Below are 20,374 nucleotides of genomic sequence, written 5' to 3'. Positions count from 1 at the left end.
GTGGCAGAGAATGTGGCTGTTGTGACCAGGACGGTGTCTCCTGGGCTGATTGGAGATTGTCTTCCATCCTGGAAAGACAGCACTTGCTTCCTTGATCTTTCTCTTTTAGGGCAGTTAAGTTCTGGGCAGGATTTTCCTCCCAGCAACGCTGTGTACTGAGGGCAGGAAGAACAGTGGTAAGAAATGCAAGCCCTAGCCTCACTGATGAAGATGGCTTTTGCAGACAGTGTAGGCCAGGAGGTGCTGGGGTGGGGCAGGAGGAAGGAAGAGGACTGGTAACTGTACAATGCAGTATCATGGGTTGTCCTTGGTCAGCTGAAGCAGACCTGGTGAGCTGTTTGTTTTCAGTAAGAGAATATTTTTAAAGTCTGAAGACTGGGCCTTTTTTCCATCAAAGCTTTCTGAGGTAAGACCCTGGCACAAAGCCTCGCTGCCCGTTCCTTTCTGCTGTCCACCAGCCATCCTCATTTTCCTCAATGACAATTACAATATCTCCTTCGCTGATGTCCAGTTCATCCGTGTTCTGCAACGAGACAGGGAAAGGCAGTGTGGTTAACCTGAGAGCACAGGAGTGCCCAAGCATGTGTCTGGGGGGTTCTGTCACCCTGCCTTTCATCGACAGTCTGCCAGTGCCCTTCTGGTTGAGAATGAGCCTGAAATACCAGACAGTGAGGGATGAAGCACTTACTGAGCGGCCGATAAATCCTTTAAATCCTCCAATTTCCCCAGCTTCTATGGTGTCTCCTCCTGAGCAACTTGACTGATATATCACTGGGGAAGAGGTTAAATACGACTGTCTTAAAGCAGCTAAGCATGATCCTTCTGTAGTCTGCAGGTATTGCTAAATAAAACAGCGCACAGCTTAATTCCCACGGGAGATAAAAACAGTGTCTCTGCTAATCCAGGCCTTAAATAGATCTCTGGGTTCTCTTAGTACAGCAGTGGCCGGTGGAGTTACAGCAGCTCTTCCTGAGCCAGGTAACTTTTATCTCTGAGACAAACAGCATAGTTGCAGGGAAGCTGTCACTGAGCTCTCAGGCAGCTATCAGTCTGTTTGCTGGTGCTGGCCTATTTTCCAGAGGAAACCACTTTGCTACCCATGGTGTAGTAACATCAAAAACAGGGTAAGAGAGCCTTCCAGATAGCATTTGATGCGTCAGCCAAATCTAAATTTAATGTACCTGAGTAGGTAACAAGGGACTTGAGAAGCGAGACGTCTCTATGTACAATATACTAAAAGTAGTAACAGGCTCTTTTCTCAGCAGGGAAAATCCGTATGTGTCCTGTTTTTAAGGTGACTCCTGGAGTAAGGATGTGACAGAAATCCAGCAGTCTCCTTAGGGGAACTGCCATGAACAGTTGAGGTACTTTCAGCTGTGCTTGGATGAAATTTCAGGCAAATAATAAAAGAGGGTTTAAAACAAAGCAAAACAAAGAACACACAATAAAAGGTGCCAGAATGCTGCTGTACCTAAGAGTAATCTCTCCTTTTCACGCCTTTCTTTGGTTTTTGTAATTTACCTGGCTATCTGATTTTGTCACATGCCATCATTTCTTCAGTGTTGGCTATTGATGGCAGGTCACGTGGGGTGAGGGTCTCTTTGCAGGTCATAAGACCTCCTAGATGCTGCTGCTCCCGCTAATCTAAAGCTAATAAAAGGAACCTTTAAACTGACGTGTAATTAAATTTGTGGAAGTCCCATTAGGGGAGGCTTAATGGTTTAGTAAGAGGTCAAGAGATCCTGGAGTCCATCTGAATAAGAAAATATGCATAACTGGTCCGTTCATAACCTTTAATTAATGCCTCTGTGCCCAGGTAGGTCTGAAGCTGGTGGGAGTTCAATATGCTGGTTAGGGATGCAGTTTGCTCTTTATAACAGTCTTTTCGTACCAAGTCTGCTGCAATTCTGCAGCTTACAACAGAGAAACAATGTTGTTTATGGGGATTCAGTCCTCTCCAGTATGGAGACCATCTCTGTTCAAGCCAGTATATTAAACTGGAGCAGGATTCTCCAGTTGATGAGTGAGAGTAAATGGAGAAAAGTTCCTAGAAAGCATCTGTCACACATTCTTAAACAAGGAACTGTAGCCATCTTCCCTTTCACAGGAGATGTAAGTTCAGAATGCACAATACTGCATGCTTGGCCATCATCCCCTAAAAAAATAAAGCTTTCCATGGGTTTGTGGACTCTTGAATCTCTAGAGGGAGGCTGTAACAGCACAACATTAAATTAAGACTAATAATTTGCAAAAAATGTTATTGTTTCATCTCATGGCAGCATGGTCTAGTGATGTGCACCTAGAACTGGCAGTTGGGATTCCTGCCTTCTGTGTATGAACTTGATCAATAACTCTCTAAGTGTCCCTGGGTGTAAAGTGAAGGTAGCACCCCTCACAGAATTAACACTTGGGAGATGTTTGGATTGAGATCATCCATTGTAAAGCTGACACTATGAAATGTTTTGTTGGAAGCCTTTCGTTACCTGGGCTGTGTAGTCATAAAGTACTCTGTAGTCCTGTGATGATGTGGTTCCAGCTTGTTCATTTACAAAAATGGATGCATAGACGCCGTCTGTTTTCTCTTCTGGGGAGGAAGAAAAAAAAAATCCAACCCAAACCAAATGAAACCACACACAGAAACAAAGAGTTCAGTTGCTTAGAAATGCATGGGATCATATGCAAGAGTTCACAAATACAAGGGTTTCTGTTCCCTCTCTGCCTGGAGATGTACACGTATAGAAAAGCTGCTGTGAACTGTAGGTAAAGTCTTGCACGCAAACTGTGTCCCATTGATTAGATGACAATACAGCCATTGAACTTGGTGGGAGGTCAGAAACTAGCTTTAGCCCTGTCCAGGTTGGGAAAAACGTTTACCCTGCTAAAGCACAATCTAAATGGCCCAAAGAGGGAAATGCTGGGATTAAAATGGTTGCTAACAGTGGTGAAAGACCGCTGTTCAGTGACTCACGTAGGGCTTTTCATTTTCCCTGGAGAAAAATGGGAAATGCTGTGCCCGTGGGTCACCAGAGATTTTTCAGTTTTTCACGTAGTCCCCAGAGAGCTGTTTCTCACTGACGTAATTTTTTGGAAGATGTTGTTTTAATCCACATCATCATAATCAGGGAAAACCTCTTAATTCCTTCCCAGCATCTGCCCGGGAGCTTTCCCCACTGCTGAGGCAAGCAGAGATTTCCCACCTACAGCTCCTCTGTGGGGTGACAGTGCCCTGACAGTGCTCAGAGCACCTGGGGTTCCTGCACCTTCACATGGTCAACCCTTGCTTTAGCTGTCCTGCCTGGTTGAAGGGGTCACAATGAGTGTAAGTGTGAAACGAGATGGATGTTTACATTCATACAAATCCAGTCTATTACCTTCAGGTATTCTCTTGGGGTTTTTAGAGGTACTCTACCCAAACTATTACCTAAGTTAGATTGTGGTGTTCTGGACGTACAGCTCCCCCTTGCCTAGGCAGAGGTTTGGAAGGTTATATGGATTATTTGGCGCTTTAAACTGGGAAACTTGCTTAATACACATCCAAGATAAATTCATTTCCAGATTACTCCTCCTTTTGGCTGCCGACCTGTGAATATCTGCTGTGCCTTTCTGCTCCATGTCAAAGCCTGATTTAGCAATGTGATCTGAACCAAGCACACCTGGTAAGCTTATTTCCTGAGGAGGCATACCGAGAGGAGGGGCCGAGGGAGTGATGCTTTCCGTGTTGTTTTTGCTGTTCCCATGCAATAGTCCAGAGAATCTGCAGAACCAAGAGAAGCCAATGACAAAATGAGTGAACAGGACTGGGTATGAGCATTCCTTCGTCTAGGCTGTCTGACTCAACCTTCCCTCCATCTGCTGCAGCACTGGGTAGATCTCACTCCTTCCTGCCACCATCTATTTTAATTTATGCTGTAGATATATTTATCTTCAGTTAAAAATATGTACTTTTGAAATGCAGCAGAATACTGAACCATCAGCCATTGCTGAACTGCATCAAATGCCTCAGATAGTATTTTGTTGCTGATCCAAAGGCTCATCGTGGAAAACTCCGATTATTTTGTAACACTAATATGATGAGAATTACCAGTTACTTAGATGGTTGTCTCTTTGTCTTTAAGGAAAACTGATACGGTTCAAAACACAAAGCTTATATAACGAGCCTTTCTAAAAACTGAGCTTAAGTGAAATTACTTTTTTTTAAAATCTATCCCTAGTTATCTTTTTTTATGTCACAGCTAGGTATCAGAGACTAAATAAAGTGAGAAAGTGAATTAGGATGCTCAGGCATGGATAGAAATAGCATTGCATGCTTAAGGCCTATCTAAAGAGTCTGACTTTTCAGCTGTTGAACACTCAATGTCTCTCTGCAAAGTGGGCATCCAAACTCAGCAGAGTGTCTCCAGGCTGCTTTCCCATGCAGAGCACGGTTGGGTTCTAAATGGCAGTAGGGTTGTCTTGCGTTACCGTATAGGGGACAGCGCTCACATTTGCTGTTATACAAAATCTGGTTTCCCACTGGAAACCCAGGTGTCACATATAAACCTTATCAGCTCACTGACATGTTTGGAGCACATGGTAACGCAGCTTATCATGTAATAAGGTGTGTCAAAGTATAAAACTCTTCCCCTTTAAGTATGATGCCATTCCTGCTGTGAATTAGCCATTTTAGTAGAAAACATTTAAATCAATAGATCTACTGTGCCCTTCTCCTGATATAGCTGCATCCATGTTACAGCCTTTACCAGCATAAATGGATCAGAAAAATTGCCTCCCTAATCATGGGAGATACTCTGCTGAGTGTTTTTCCCTTAGGTCTGAATACAGTGAGCAGCTCTTTGTTCCACTCAGCTGGGCGGTGCAGTAAGCAGGGAGGTATTGCTGAAAAAACTCCTCTCCCCAGCCTGTGCTCCCAGCAAGATTCCCCTTTGCCCTCCCTTGAACAGAGTGGTTTTGTTGCTGTGTGCTGTGACTCACCAGGAAAGAGGAAACGAGTGGATGCTATCTGTTGCTGGCGGAGTAATTGTTTAATGAACTCATCCCCTCTCTCCCTTCCCACTAGGCGATGGCAAAATTACTCTGCTTTTAACAGGTTTACTTCTTCTGTCAAGTTGTGTTTATTGATACGTAGCTGCCTCTTGCTCCAACGAAGTAATAACTTCCCAGGTCCTGTTTCTTATTGTGTGTTGCTGTTCATATGGAGAAATACCTATTCTGGGAGCCCAAATCTGGCACTCACCTCTTCAGCATCCCACAAGACTGGATTGGGCTGCTGTTGCTTCTGTCTGCATTTCTGCTGTAGTAGTTCTCGTAGCCTATTGCATCTGTAAATAAAAATGAGATTTTCAAGCAGCTAAAAGTTTTTTTTCTCCCTACCAGAATGCAACCGACAGTTGCAACTACTAGGGGTTGCTGGAGCAAACTGCAACACAGCACCCATCAGCACCCCCCTGTAATGTGGCTGGAGCAGCTCAGGGGGCCCTGAGGGCTTGACAAAAACCAGTCAAGTGTCTGTAAGAAGATACATCCTCGGTAGAAAGGCGTGCTTGACCTGAGAAGAGCAGGGTCAAGGTTCTGAAGAACCCTTCTAATATAGCTGTGGCTAACCCACTCTAAGGAGGTGGTTTGCTCTGCTGCCTTAAAGCTCAGGTTTTAAGGGAGCAGGGCATGGTCACTGTGAGTCTGGGACTGTGCTCTTGACACAGTTGGCTGCAGTGTGTTTCACTGCTTTTTCTCTTGATGTATTAAGTCCGGCATTTTTATCAGAGCTGGAGAGATTTCTGACTTACTGCAGCAACACTGAGCTGTTCTGTGTCTCTTACCTTTCATACCTCCCCTATCCACCTCCTGAGAGCCAACCTGCTGTTTACCCAGGGATACTTGGGTTGGGTTCTCTCAAACACGGTTACATTACAGCTCCTTCACTGTCCCCTACGGTGCCCTTAGAGATGAAATTGAAAACTATTCCCAAGTCTGGCTTTCCAGGTGAAATAGTTACAGATGGACTGATTTATTTTTCATCTTGTAGCTCCCAGCATTAGTTGCTTAGAGCTGGTGGCCACACCCCCCTTCTGCATGCTCGCTGTTAAAGCCAAACGTGACTGAAGTCTGTGATACTGTATTATCTCAGTTCTGATAGCAGCAAATTAAGGCAGATGTTGGACTTTGCGCTACAGGTTGTGTTGATATTCTCACATTGGGTCAGCCAAGATCATAAGCAGAGCAGGCACGTGTAACAAGTGAGCATGAAGAATCCTTACAAACAAGGTTTTCAGTAATGAGGGACTTTTCTGACCAGTTTAAGGGTCTCCTAGGTTGTCACCTTGGAATAGTTTCTAGCCTATAATGCATTGTAAGATTAGGTAGAGGAGGGGAGTGAGCAATAGCATCAAGAAATGAAAAGGTTTGGTCAGGATGAAGGTCTCCTGCTACACGATGCAAAGCCACACAGAGGTTTCCTCCTGCGTTTTGCAAATAATAAAACACATCAACAGCTCGCCATGTGCTACTGTGCAAACTCATTAGCCAGAGCTGGGGAGGTAGAAGGATGTTACTTCCAGAACATGTCACCTTCTAGAAGGTGGCAAAAAAAAATTCCTCAGAAAAGCAAGTCAGTAGTTTCTTTGCCTTTCATAAAGCTCCCAGGGGTTTTTCCCACCTATTTCTTATTAGGAATGAGTCCTGACATAGCCAAGAGCTGTTTGCAGAAATTGCCTAGGCAACTGGAGAATGAGAAATCTCACATAGAGAGAAAAAAACCCCACAAAACAACCTAGTTGAGAATTACAAATTTCTGAGTATACAGAAGTTTTCACACTGTCGCAAGGCACAGCTCTCCCTTCTGTGAGTGAAAATGTAGTTTGTTTTTTTTCCTCTGTAAATGCTCCTATATCAGTGAATATAAATCCCCTATTTGAAGAGGAATAAACTGTAGCAGCAAAATGGCATCCAGTGCACTGCTATCAATATATTCATTAAAAAAAAAAAATCCTCCAAATCCCAATTCTTAATTGTTATAGGTGTAATGACAGAAAGGCTGAGTGAAAAACAGGCCCCAGGTATCTCAGTGCTGATCTGCTGGCAGCATCCAGCTCTCTGGAAGAAGATCCTAAGGCATCATTGCTGCCAGCTCTGAGCTCCACGGTGAAATCAAAGGGGTGTGAGCTGTTCCTGTGTGAGATAATTATCCCTTGGCATGTGCTGTTCATACTGCTGGTGTTGGTACCTGCGCAGCTCCTAGCATGGGAGGTTTTTATCGGGGTAACATTTTCTTATGCCAGTATAGCTTATCCCCCACTCTGAATGGAAGCAAGCTCTACCCATGCTGCTGAGAGCATACTAAGGGGATTTTCTCTTTGATGTAGCAGTGTGGTGGTAGTGGAACTGAAACAGCATCTGTGTGCAGAGCAAAAGAGAATAAAAATGGAAGAAGAGATGGTTTCAGCATGGATATGTATCATCAGGGGGAATAGGGATTTTCCTCTCCTTTTGCCTGGGCTGGGGCTCTTTGTTTACTGTGGCGGCTGCGCCAACGTGAAAGCATTCACCCAGCCTATGGGTTTCTTGTACTGCCTGTTGAAGTAAAAGGGTGAGGTTTGTGTTTGGCCATGCAGAACAGTAGGTAGGATCCTTTTCCGCGACAGGTTTGGTGAGCTCCTACCCTGGAGCAGCACGTTTCTATTTTACAGCTTGCCTTTATACAAACAACTTCCTGAGAGGAAAAAAAGATGCCACTCCCCGTTGGGCAGGTGGAACAAAGCAGAATACCAAGTCTGGCCCTCTCTGTGCTGCAAATGAAGAGGCAGCATCTCTGTCAAGGGGACACCCCGTTAAGTTGGCTCTGATTGTCACCGCTGCAGGAAATTGAGGTCGCCATCTCAGCAAGGCAGTTTGCCACCTCCTTAGCGGTGTCGGCTCAGCTGTACTGTGAAATGAGCCTGGTTGAAAGACCAAAGCAACATTCTCTTTCTGCTTTTGGAAGGTTATTTTTAGCCTGGCTCATTCAGCTATCCCACTTGGAGCCGCCCGAGGAGCAATGGCAGCGCCATGAGGGGGAAGTGAGCTGCGGCGGGTGGGAATGACTAGCTGGAGCAGAAACCCCTCCAGCTGGCTTCTCCTCCAAAGGGCCCACACCACATGCTGCAGTCCCTAATGGGTGACTCATCTGACAAGGCCAAGAGGAATAATTACCTGGAGGTTCTGTTCCTGTCATTTTGGTCTTAATGAAGTAGTCTATGTCTGAGTCTACAATGCAGTTCTCCAAGCTCAACCGAACCTCTTCATACAGCTGCAAAACAGAATCCAAGGATTTAATTCAATTTTTAACATTTTACATTGAAATAAAGATGAATGTTTTTCTGATACTTTTTCCCCTTGAGACATTTTGTGCTTGATACATGTCTGACCTGAATGGATCTGGGACCTGTCTCCTCTACAAACCTTCTTGTAAACACGGTTGTTTGTTTGTACTCCCATATCCTTTCAAGAGAGAAGCATGAAGGCAGTCCAGGGCTTTTCAATGTAATGAAGACATTAATAGCAGGGAGGAAACAACCATTCAGAGTCAAAACTAGTGTATTCTTTGTCTTCCAGTTTTGAGACCGTGACTGGATGCCTTTCTGAAAGTTGTGCTCGGGCCCAAAGGTACTGGATTGAGCCTTCTGGTAGCTGGAAGCATTCCCCAACAAATTTACAGGAAAGGGATGTGTAACCACCCCCAAGCGTGACACAGAGCATCTACATCCAGGCATTTATCTAGTTTACATCTCAAGGGAACAAGCTGGATTGAGAATCCCCCTCCCTTTACTGAACATGCACAACAGCTGGTTTGCCGGAGACAGCACGCACAGGGAAGGGAAGCTGGTGCTGTATGGTTAGAGCACTCTTGCTACTTCTCTCCCTCCTCTGCCCATGAAGCTCTTTGGCAGATGCCCCTACCTCATCATCCTTCACACACTGCATGGAGAGCTGGTTGCAGTGAACCCACAGCGAGTTGCGGAGGATGGTGATGCGGTCACACTCCTGGACCTGGAAGACCTAAAGCCAAAGAGGAGATACAATGTAATGTAGTCTCATGGTAGTTATCACTTTGCAATGCAGGCAGCGACAGGGCTGGGGTTCCTCTGGGCTGAGTTTGTATGTCTGCACACTCTTCTGAAGGACCCTTTTTAAAGGAGGTCTTACTGGAGATACATGCTCAAGAATTGGTTTTAATTTTTATTTGATTGCACCAAATTAAGCTTAGTTTTGTAGAGCAAAATAAGGCAGGGGAAGGGAATCTGTAGCTGGATTTGACTTGCAAGGATTTCAGAGACAGGGTCCTGCCCATCATGCTGAACTACTGATGTGTTTAACTGATCAGTAGAGTGTTGGCATGAAAGGGTTGTATTTACCATAGAGGTAGAGCCAAAAATATCTGTGTCTGCCCTCTCAAATGTCTTTCTAAACTTTCCTTTTCTGGAAATATTTGAGGATCTCTGGGGTGGCCTCTGTTCATTTCTAAGGTTATTCTTTTCACAGTAAAGAGAAGGCAGTTTCCTTTCTTCCGAGTTTACTCCCTTCATCTGCCTGATTTTTCTCTTTTTGTTGCACAGCTTGTGAAGAACGGGGGTGGGGAGTGGGGGGGGAGAAGTGTGAACTGAGTTGGGGGAAGGCACAGATACACTCTTTCTTGAAAAACTTTTTCAAAAGCCAACCCACCCTGATCTCTAAGTTGTTCTGTTATAAGTAGAACATCAATTTTTGGTTTTCTATGAGGTGTGAAAAGCTCAGATGCTTCCAGCCATCTGTTTCCATCTCCATTTTCTAGTAATTATGTCCAGAACACCGCAAATGTATACAGTATTCAGCAGCAGAACGTTCAGTTGGGTGTGCTGCCTGACATCTAATATCTTACCATCTAAAAAAAGACCCCAAACCCCCAAAAAATAAAAGCCTCACATAAAACCACAACAGAAAAAGGAGTCAGCTGGCTTTGGGACTGGTTTCTAAGAGAAAAGGCTTTTAAAGAGAACCTGAAGGGGTGGAGGATGGTTATTTCAATATCCATTCTGAACAAAAAGCCTACGGCTGCAGCTCTGCACCTCAGGGGCTGCTGAAATAGCACAAGAGCTGACGGGATTATCCAGGTAAATGGTGTCCCATTGGGAAATGCAGCTCATCACGGGGACATGTAATGGCTCTGGGCTTGTCAAACCCTTTGTGAAGTACAGCTGGGCATTGTTGGACACATCCCTCATGGCCCGTTGGTTCATGTGACAGACTGCTAGTGAACCTGGGCATTTCATGTCCAGGAGTACAAAGGTTGCTGCTGCCACTTGCTAGCCAAGATTTTCAGGCTATGGATGCCCATCCCTCAGCTGGAGATCAAAGTGACCTCAGCACTTCCCAATTCCTCACTATGCAGCCAGAGATTTGGAGTCACAAGCTCCTTTTGTACTACTTACTACTTTGAAATGCCTGGAAAAAAACCCTGCCTCCATGCTTCTATCTACAAGTGCTTTCAAAAGAAGGTGTTAGATGCCCTTCCCTGATGAATGGTGGGTTGAATTAAGCATTGTGCAGGCCACAAACTCTGTGGGCTATTCAGTATTAAACCACATAGGAGAAACAAAGTGGTTTGAGTCCTGGAACGCTTTGCTTATTTGTTGGCTTTTTAAAAAGGGGTAAAATGTGCATCTTGGGAAAATGAAGGCTTGGGACAATTCCTATGGAAAGTCTATTGTGCTAGCTGTGGGACTTTCCAGTCCTCCCAGATAGGGCATATTTAAGAGGAAGCAGAGAACTGGTAAGTTGTGCTCCTGGCATTTTATTTTACGCGGAAATAAAACCTGCAACGAGTAAACAGCAAAATCGTGATTCAGCAGATGGGCAAATGTATTTGAAAGATAAATATGGGCCATATGTGTGGCTGATTTGGATGTCAACCAGTTCCTGTAAATTGTCGTGCAAAACTTATTAGCCAAGTGCAAATCTCCTTGTCCCTCCTCAGCATAATAGAAACAGAGGCTTTTCCACCACCACCTTTCAGGTGTAAAGTTACTCTGTGGTGGAGGGCAGATACTCTTGCAGGTGAATATAAAGTGCTATGTAAAATAAAGACTCTGAGTAGCTCGGCTATCTTTGCTCTTGGAGTGCTATGGTATGTGCTTTTCTAGCTTAGCCAGAAAATGTTGGTTTTAAACTCCACTGAATTTCTGGGATTTTTAAAAAAACAACCCACAAAGAAAAAAAGAAACCCCACCAAAAAACCCAACCACAAACAAACATGTTCCCAAACACAAAGTCCTCTCCATCATTAGAACAAGAAGCCATTCTGGAAGCCTCTTGCATAACATAATCTAAAGTGAGTCTTTTGTTTGGTTTTAGTGGATTAATTAAATTCTTCTTGTTTTGATCTTGCAATTCATTTTTTGAACTAAATCCAAATGTTCATGTTCACATTCCTTTTCATTTTCTACTGAAATTGCCACAAAGCAATTATTTGAGAAACAACCTTATCTTGGCTGTGACAGATCAACGTACTCTTAGGTCGTGGGTGAAAACTGGCAGCAAACCCTTGCAAGTAGACTGTGATGGTTCACATACTGCTCCACTTCTCGCACCTCTGTACTTACTCCCCTCCTTTGTATGTACATACATGTGCTGAACAAGTGAGAAGAGTGTAAGCCAGTGAGACAGCTGGCAGCTATGGCTAAATCAAGTGGAGTTTTTGCTGTATTTTTGTAAAGATGTCTATGGAGACTCCACATAAAGCAAACAGCAAAACCCTTGGGAATGTATATCAGGTCTTAGCCTGGTATCTGCAAGAAGGATAAAATAAAGAGCACGTAAATACATCGCTGCAAAAGTCAATGTTTACCTTGCAGGTTTTGATATGTTCCTGTTCCCACTCTGTCCTGACCTTATCCAGCTGCTCAATGTTCTGTTTGTACACGGTCTCTGTAAACACAGACACACATAATAGAAACCCGGCAGTTAGGGGAAAAAAATGATCCAGCCTTTTCTTTTTTCCTCCTATTAGGACTTGGCTGTGGTTCTTACACTTTAGGCCTGTGGTTTGCTAAGGTATTACAAGAATGTGTGAGCTTCAAACTGGTGGGCTGTGAGGATATTTGTTTTGGTTGGTTTCTTTGCTTTGCAACTTCATACCAGAGTAAGGACTCTCTCTGCATGGTTAGTAGGCTGTCTATAAACTTTACACGGGGTTGAAGAGCCTGGACCATGCTCACGGGCACTGATCATCCTTAGGCTCTTTACCAGCCAGGAAAACTCACAGAATTTCATGTGAACTTGAACATGAGCAGTGAGGGACAAGCATGAACTCATGAACCAGCTCAGATGTCCTTTGGCCTGTCCTTCTGGACAAGTGCCGTGCTTCTGGCTGGAGAATGCTGTGTACAGGGAAATTGGGGTCTGTGTGTCTGGTTCTGGCTGGCTGAGGGCATGTTCTTTTGTGTTTGCAAACTTGCTTGGGGAAGAGCTTTTCTTTCCTGGGTACAGCCCCTGAAGGAGGTCTCCCATATAAATGCTTTCATGAAAGCAGGAGACATGCATTTCCACAGAGGAAAGTAAATATACATGACCATCAGGTTCTCATTCTTTAGAAGCTTCTTTGTTAAGCTTTGGATAGGTGACTTTGGGACACTTGACTGAAACAGAGCCAGCCTGGGTAATTTGGATGATGCTCTATCCAAATCTGCAGGCTGGTAGATGTTTGCTGAGAACAATCTCGGTTCAGTTGCAAACAGATCATCACCTGCTTCGTTTGCTGCGTCTCTGCACTGCTTGGCTTTGTTCTGGCTCTGAAACAGGAAAAGAAAAACCCCAAATTAATTTCTGCCCGTATTTTTCCCTTCTGCTATGTTTGGGTGTTTTTTTGCTGCCTGCTCCCTTTCCCCTTCCAGGGAAAAGGCTCAAACTTGCAAACACTTCTTGGCTGTCCCACCTCTCCACATGGTTCTGTGGAACGTGTGCGCTGTGTGAGAAGGGACCGGAATTTCACCGCTGCAGGTGTAAGTCCACCGACTTCCCAGGAAATCTAGCATTTACATCTCTCCATTCAGACACCCCTGCCTCAGGAGCTCAGTGCTAGCATGCTCCAGCCTGAAGCTCATGGCTGCTGGCTAAGTTGTTTTTTTCTCATGTCTTTGATGTGCTTTTCTAATAGATATTTATAAGCAGTAATAAATGGTGTTAAAATTGTTCATCTTCCAAGCTCCTCATGTAATACACGGCCTTTGAAATACATTGTCAATGCCAGATCATTTCCTGTAACAACTCAGAAGCCTGAAAGCAAAACTCACTCTGAGTAGAACTTCTTATTTTTTTTAACTCTGCAGCTTTTAACAAGAGAAAATACAGCTCTTATTGACAGGTCTGTACTCCCAGGTCTTTCTGCACAGATGGCGATGACAGTGCATTAACACACAGCTCTAGACATCAGTGTAACACATTCTTCCATCCTGCCCTTCAAGACAGGGCTCAGGTAGGGGTTCTTATGACCAATATTCCTCATCACAGCTGGTTGGAAAATGTGTAGTAAGCTGGGAACAGAAGCTTCATTCTTATTTGCTTCCCGACCCAAACTGTTTGCAAGTGCTGTGTGGAATTAAACAGCTGACATGTTTCTTGTGAGATGCTTCCATGCATTTCAAACACGCTGGCGTGTGTGGCAGCAATGGCAGTGATCCTTCTGCATGAAAGGAGCCGGGTCAGATTTTGATGCCATGGAAGTTGCTAAGGGTTCTGGCATAATTTAAGCAGGGCCAGGGGTTCATCCCCTCTCTACAGCTACACTGGAGGGTTTGGCTCATCAAAGATCAGCAAATGCTGGAAATAAAATGTAAAGTTCTGATGCTGTTTTTAGAGCCGCCATCCCCCCGCTCCTTGAGATGATTTTTGATCCTTTTTGCTTACACTGCACCGATTTTTATCGAGCCAAAGGGAGTTCGTTTATTTTGTTTTCTCCATCTGTTCTGCTGTAAAATGTTCCCATTAAAAGTTAGTGAATTGTCAGCTACAAGTATCAAGACGATGCAATGAAGGACTGCAGTGCCTTAATTTCCAATGATTTATTTTTGAGTTGGTAAATTTAGTTGAAATTAAACTAACCACAAGGAGAAAAATGTTGAGGGAAACCATACATTGTAATGTAAGTTACCATGCCTGCTAAATGCAAGTGACCAAAAGGCAAAGCAAACTGCATGATACACTTCTGACTTGTGTCTCTTTTTTTTTAAACAAATAATTCTGGAGAAAAATCTCATTTGGTTTCCCTTCAGGATTCATAGACAATTAGATCATCGCCTGCAACAAATTAATTACTTAACTTAGTCTCCTCCCAGCCTTTTAGAAAACCCCTGGCTTATTGCAGGACAGGATTAGGGCTACCAATGATGTTTGTGAAGAAAGTTCTCCTTGGGAAGGTGCTTTGGTTTAATTTGGGTCCTAAGGGGTTAGTGAGAAGGGAAAGCAGTCTCTGGCATCCCACAGAATGGGTTCTTCAACTGTATTCTCTTGTACCTTGCAACAGATAAAAACCTTGGCATTTTATCTCCAAACAGCACTGTCATCTCAGGTACCTTCTCTGTTTGCTTTTGGTTGCCTGAAGCACTTGTCCGTTCAAAGGACTGCTCGGCCTCATCCGCCTCCTTGCACTTCTGCTGGTAGGTCTTCTTTGCCTGGATTGAAATGAAATCACAAGTGAGGGCTTTGGGCTAGGGAACAAGGCTGTGTTGGCCACAGCTCAATGTTCTAGGCACAGTCTCCTTTGCAGCCTGGGGCAGTAAATTGGTGCAAGTAGGTAACAGCCAGGGTGTAGCCCTCAGGAGCAAATAATCCTTATTTGCACTGAAAGACTTAGCAATTCACTTAGAAAGACTGTGTTTTAATACAGATTGCTAGTACAGGTCCAGCTGTAGCACTGACAGGTCTGCAGCTACTTTCCTGCTGCCTGCAGATCCTGTGCCCACATGCTTTCCAGTCGGAGAGGTTCCCTCCCATTTACTAGATTCCTTCACTGTTTTTAAAATACTATTTACACAGAGTGAAAAATGACATTTGCTCCTGGAAGTCTCCTTGCCTAAAAAGAATTAAATCCTGTTGGACCAGTAATCGCTCCCCATGAACTTCCTGAGTATTTGTTTTGGAGACCCTTCCATGGTTGTAGCAGGGAAGATGAGCTTTCTCCTAAGGAGAAATTCCTCATAGGAGGAATCTCCCACGTGCATGCTCTTGCACTCTTACACACTCACACAATCTTGACTCTTCTTTAAATATAGGTGCATGTAATATGGGTTTCACCCTGTGTTGTCCTGGAGCCAGTTTGCATCAACCTGCACAACCCCCCCTTGCTTACCTCCATTGTTTTCTTGTAGTGAGACAACTTGCTCTTTTGCATGCGCTCCATTGCAGACTCATACTGTAAGAAACACACAGAAGTAAGAATTCCTGGTGTTGGGCTTCCCCACCCCTTTTTTATTTTAGGGACAGGTTTAGGAAAGGCATTGTGAGAGCCCTTCTGTGAGCCACACACCTGGGGGGAAAGTGACTTCACTCCGCTTTTATAAATGACAGAGCATCAAAATGCCAGGTGAAAAATAAAAATAATCCCAGATAATTCTGTTCCAGTGGTTTCCAATATTAGCAGAGAAGATGCAGATTGACATTTTCTTCCTCTATTTTTGTTTTTCCTTCCCCTTAAGGAGATTAAATAGCATAGCACTTAGTCATGGAGCCCACCAGCTCTGCCAGCAGAGTCCCTTTGCCGGTTCAAGAGCCCGATCTTGCATCTTTGCAGACCAAACCACTGTCTAAGCAACGTGAGCAAGGGTAGTTGTCCATTTTAAATACAAACAATTCCTGTGTAATTTATATTCCATTGCTTCTGGCAAATGAGTGCACGCTGTGATTTGATTTCCAAATCATCATCTGGTCAGCATTGGAAGGACAGTGCTGCATTCTCTTTCATGGGTTTAGTTGTGACGTGCCTGGCCTTATGTGACAGTGAGATACACTTTTATTTGGCAGCATGTGGGCTTCTTCAGTGGGACTTTTGGTCCTTTAATCTTCATATTCTGCTCAAGCAAAACGCTCTCTGGGGCTGCCCAGAGGCTCTCTTCACACTGGGTACAGTCCTGAGAGCAGCTACACTGAAGCACAGATCACAGCTTTTTGGGAAGTTACCAAAAATGCTGACACCGTGTAGCATGTCTAATGTTGACTTCCTCACAGCCTTGTGCTGGATGGAGAAAAAAGCCTTCAAAGCAGTTTTACCTTTTTTCTGGGCCCCTCTAAGTGTTTCCACTGAGTTACAAGCTTATGGTTTCCAACAGGAGAGAGAGCCTCTCTATTGGCAAATCCTAGCAGCAAAGTGGCAGCAGGGATGCAGATCTGATGAACTAGGTGCAGACTGTCTGTTTATACGCCTTGTTTGCTTCATGCCATCGCTGTGGACCTTCAAGCTCAGTAACAATGCTGGTTTTACCTGCTCTGATATTCAGAGTTCTCTGCTCTTCCTCACTCCTGTGTGTCAGAGTTGTAGGCACAAGGGTTTTGTGCGCTGTACATGTTTTAATTTGTTTAAAATTAGCGAAGAACTCGTTATTTTACTGTACTCTTCCATCAATCAGTGCTTTCAGAGTTAAGTGACATTCCCATCTTTGTCATCAACCCCACTGAACCAGAGTGGGGTAAGTGACCATCAGTGTGTCTACTGAGAGTGTCTTTTGGACCTCGTTCAGTCCATAGGGGATGAAATGGCCTTACATACACTCAATTTTTCATTATACAATATCAACTAGATGCTGTTTATTCCATGTGGTTTTAATTCAGCATATGTTGGTGTTGCACTCAGCACAATACTCATCTGCTTTTACATCTTTAAATGTTTGTGTTAACCCGTTATTTTAGTGTATATTGGAGATCATGGCGGATCATACCAAAGAAACCCAGTTGGCAAGGGTAAAAGGCAGAGAAAGGAAGGACTGCTTTCTTTTATGTGAATAGTATCTGCAGTTACACCACACAGAGTGAGAGTAACTAAAGCCTCTGCTCCTGACTTCAGAGCGCTGCTTTATTCTGGGGTCAGAAAGAGATTCTCTCACAGTCTGGTGCATGGAGCAAACAGGGCACACTGGGCATGTCCTGTCATCTTTTGCCATATTCGCAGCCTATGGCTGCAGCCAGGTCATCGACAAGGACCGCTGACCCAACCCCTTTCAGCAGTTCCCCACTTCCTCACCTTCTTCCTTTGCTCCTTCTGCCGTTCTCGGAACTCCTCGATTCCTTTCAGCTCGTCCTTCAGCATCACTGCCAGCTGGATGTGAGAGTTCCCAACGCTTTCAATTTCTAAAGCGAATCAGAATTCATATGCAGTCAGTGGGGAAAGGTCTTGAAATACAAAGTCATATTTTTCAGGAGATGTTTCTGGAATGTGGCTGCTGCGTGACTCATCAGCCTCAAAAAAGTCTCTCCCGTGTTTCTACATTGCTGAGGGTTCACATAACCTGAACAGGGGTTATTGCAGGTCCTCTCACAGCGCCTGCAGAATGCACAGGCAAGAGTCCCCGCCGCAGAATTGGAGTGCTCAGAACAGCCTTGGCAAGCGCAGAGCCAGCTCCATTTCTTCAGAGCTCCATTTACCTTCAGAGCTTCATTTACCTTCTTTTGGGGCTGGAGGTCAGATGGGGTGCAGAGGGGAGGGAAGGAGCTCTGACCTCCAGCATCATGGCTTTCCTTTTGCTACGCTGCAGGATTATTGCCGTTCTTGGGAGCTGCGTGCCAGTGGCACCCAGCCTTGCACAAATGTCATTAGACAAGGTTGCCAGCCAGGAATTCCCAAGGGGCAGCAAAGATGTATTGAATTTCAGAGCACCTGGCTGGTAACTGCTCTGCATTTGTCGGCTTTGGTGCCTGTGAAATGGAACCTCACATTTCCAGAAATGTTGAGCTCCCCCACCCGAGCTCTAAAAATACCTTAATTCAGTATCTGCTTTTCAAAGGGCTGGTTTCACCTAAAGGGCAGGTGCCAGTAGTCAAGTGTGCTGTCCCATTGGCTAGGATGGCATTGCGTTCTCTGCATGTGAAAGGCTTTCCTTCAGCCTTGGGTGTGTTTAGCAAGCATACTGTTTGTTCTGCTGTCAGGGGGGTTGCAGAAGAGGGGAACAGAGCTGATAGTCTGTGACTTGATCCAGATAAAACTAACTTGAGGAACAAGCCATTTTCATTGCCACCAGCCAGTGGTGGATTGAGTGCCCAACCTTGGAGGGGGGGGGGCTCCCATTGAGTGTCCTTACCCTCCTCTCCCCACACTACAGACTGGGGTAAAAACATTGCAAATAGAGGGAGGAAGAGGATGAAAGACCCCAGAGGCAATGAAGACGCTGTGTGTCTGTCTTAGCCAGGCCAGGAAGGAAGATGTCAATACTTACGTTGCTTGAGCCTCTCAAACGCTGCCTTCAGTGTGCTGTGAGGCAGAAACAAACACACTTTGTTAGTAGGGGTTGTGAATCTAGAGAAAAAGCTTTCTCTCAGAACCTTGAAGATCCCACATAGAGATAAAACTCTTCAACAGCCTTTGTAATTGAAGCTGACCATGCTAACAAGCACAATAGCATCAATCTGTTACCTTCAGGAAATGCACTAATATGCTCCATGAAGCAATTGCAGCGCTCCTTATGTGCACCCTCTTTTTAATCCCACTGTATCTCTGCCTGTGGATGTTAACAGGCATTTCTCTGTTCTTGCACCTTCCCAATGGATGCAAGTCAATAGAGTGAAGTAAAGATGGTCAAGGGGAATTGGGTTTTGGAGCACTGGTCTGAAGGCTAGAGCAAAAGCAGCTCCACCCTCTACACTGAATGCAGGCACTAGCAAATTTTTCCTCCTCAGTCACCCTTGAAGCTAGAGCAGCTCTGCTCTGCAGCATCCTCTGTACTGCGCTTTCAGAGCACCCTCGTGTGGCACAGCTCCCTCTCCTTCAAATGACACAAATGGTACAGAGAGCCTACGGAGGCTGCAAAACTCTGATGCTCCCGGGGGTGGTGGTGGGGGGTGTGTGTTTCCACATCCCAGCAGCACAGCATGAATAAAACATGCTGTGAAATCAGGCCTCGGTGCTGGGCTGTGAAGTACAGCATGGAGATGAGCACAGCGAGGTGTTACACAGCTCATCCGGGTGGATCTACACAACTAAGTGATCCTACAACGTAGAGTTGTGGAAAGGCGTGAAAGGGTAATGAAAAACCTGATGTCCTGCTTTTTGATGAGCCATTTTTGATCCATCTTTTGGCAAGCTGCTTAAGAAAGCAGCAGAGATACCAGTGTGGAAGTGATGGGAGAGAAAATGGTATGGTCTGTAAACACAATAATTTGCTCTATCTCCCAGTTTGCAGGCTGGCAGGGCATTTGTACACACAACAGCCAAGACTGTGGTGTGATTTGGAGGCTTTTCAGATTTAGAAATTATCTCTTCAAGACCCACAGTGTGCTGATCCCTGAAGGAGACAGTTCTGGGATCTCCAGGGAGCCCTGGCCCAGCTGAGGCAGGAGCCCAGGGGAAAAGCCCGTTAACGAAGTCCCTGGAGTCTCCCTGGCTGAAGCCTGGCTACTCGGAGAGCCCAGAGGAGGATGTGTATCACTTCCCAGGCATGTGCAGATGGGTAGGGAAATCCTGTGTCTCCTGGGCCATCTCGGGAGTCTTAAGAGACACATGAAGCATCCTAATTGCCCTGTGTTAATTTAGGCTGGACATCTGTTTCCTAATCAACGCTTCCTCTCCCAGTAGCAATGCTGCCTTGGCAGGCGTGAGAAAAATGCCCAGGCGAGGGGAAAGGCTGGGCCTATCCTCAGTAATAACTGCCTTGCCATCCACTTCCAAACCTGGATTTGTAGAAATACAAGGAAAGGACTTTCCACCAGACTAGATGGGTATTGAGCTGAGTCTTTCAGCTTTCCAGTAGCGTTGTTGTGGTGAATCTCCCGAGAGAGGGAAAACATGCTGGACTGAGTATTTTTAGTGTTGTTCTGATAATGCTGAAATGATTGAAGGTTCATTTGGGAAAAAAAAAAAAAAAAGGTGTGAAATTTTGATGGAAACTAAATTTTCCCAACACAAAGAAAACAAATGGTATTCTTTCCAGCTAAGTTAATTAAAAGCTTGAAATTAAAAGACAAGTTAACTATCAGCAGGAGAGCAAGCTTTTTCTTGCCTACAATCTATAGTGGATTATTCTGAGAAATGAAACATGTAAAAGGAATAAAATTTGCTTTCTTTAGTGTGGATTTCCAATAGGAGGTGGGAAATCTGCTGACAGCTTTATGGCTGAAGTAGGTAAACACGGAATGTAAAAAGCAGGGGGCACTTGCAAACTACCCATCC

General features: G+C 44.7%; 1 protein-coding gene across 1 annotated transcript in view; it reads right to left on the bottom strand.

Moving 5' to 3' along the window:
* Positions 1–391: 391 nt before the first annotated feature.
* The window catches only part of PSTPIP1 (proline-serine-threonine phosphatase interacting protein 1), a gene marked incomplete at both ends in the record, with an annotated part of 52,002 nt that continues 32,019 nt past the window's right edge, over positions 392–20,374 (bottom strand). The window contains 12 exons of the mRNA XM_084267796.1: positions 392–523; positions 2,484–2,584; positions 3,684–3,754; positions 5,234–5,318; positions 8,185–8,281; positions 8,932–9,030; positions 11,855–11,934; positions 12,752–12,797; positions 14,577–14,675; positions 15,353–15,415; positions 17,237–17,343; positions 18,426–18,460. Of these exons, the coding sequence (XP_084123922.1) occupies positions 392–523; positions 2,484–2,584; positions 3,684–3,754; positions 5,234–5,318; positions 8,185–8,281; positions 8,932–9,030; positions 11,855–11,934; positions 12,752–12,797; positions 14,577–14,675; positions 15,353–15,415; positions 17,237–17,343; positions 18,426–18,460 (1,015 nt within the window). The remainder of the gene's footprint in view (positions 524–2,483; positions 2,585–3,683; positions 3,755–5,233; positions 5,319–8,184; positions 8,282–8,931; positions 9,031–11,854; positions 11,935–12,751; positions 12,798–14,576; positions 14,676–15,352; positions 15,416–17,236; positions 17,344–18,425; positions 18,461–20,374) is intronic.

Source organism: Gallinula chloropus (genome assembly GCF_964237585.1).
Source record: "Gallinula chloropus genome assembly, chromosome: 9".
Lineage (NCBI taxonomy): Eukaryota > Metazoa > Chordata > Aves > Gruiformes > Rallidae > Gallinula > Gallinula chloropus.
The sequence above is the reverse complement of the archived record's forward strand: the minus strand, read 5'-3'. Positions and strand labels throughout refer to the sequence as shown.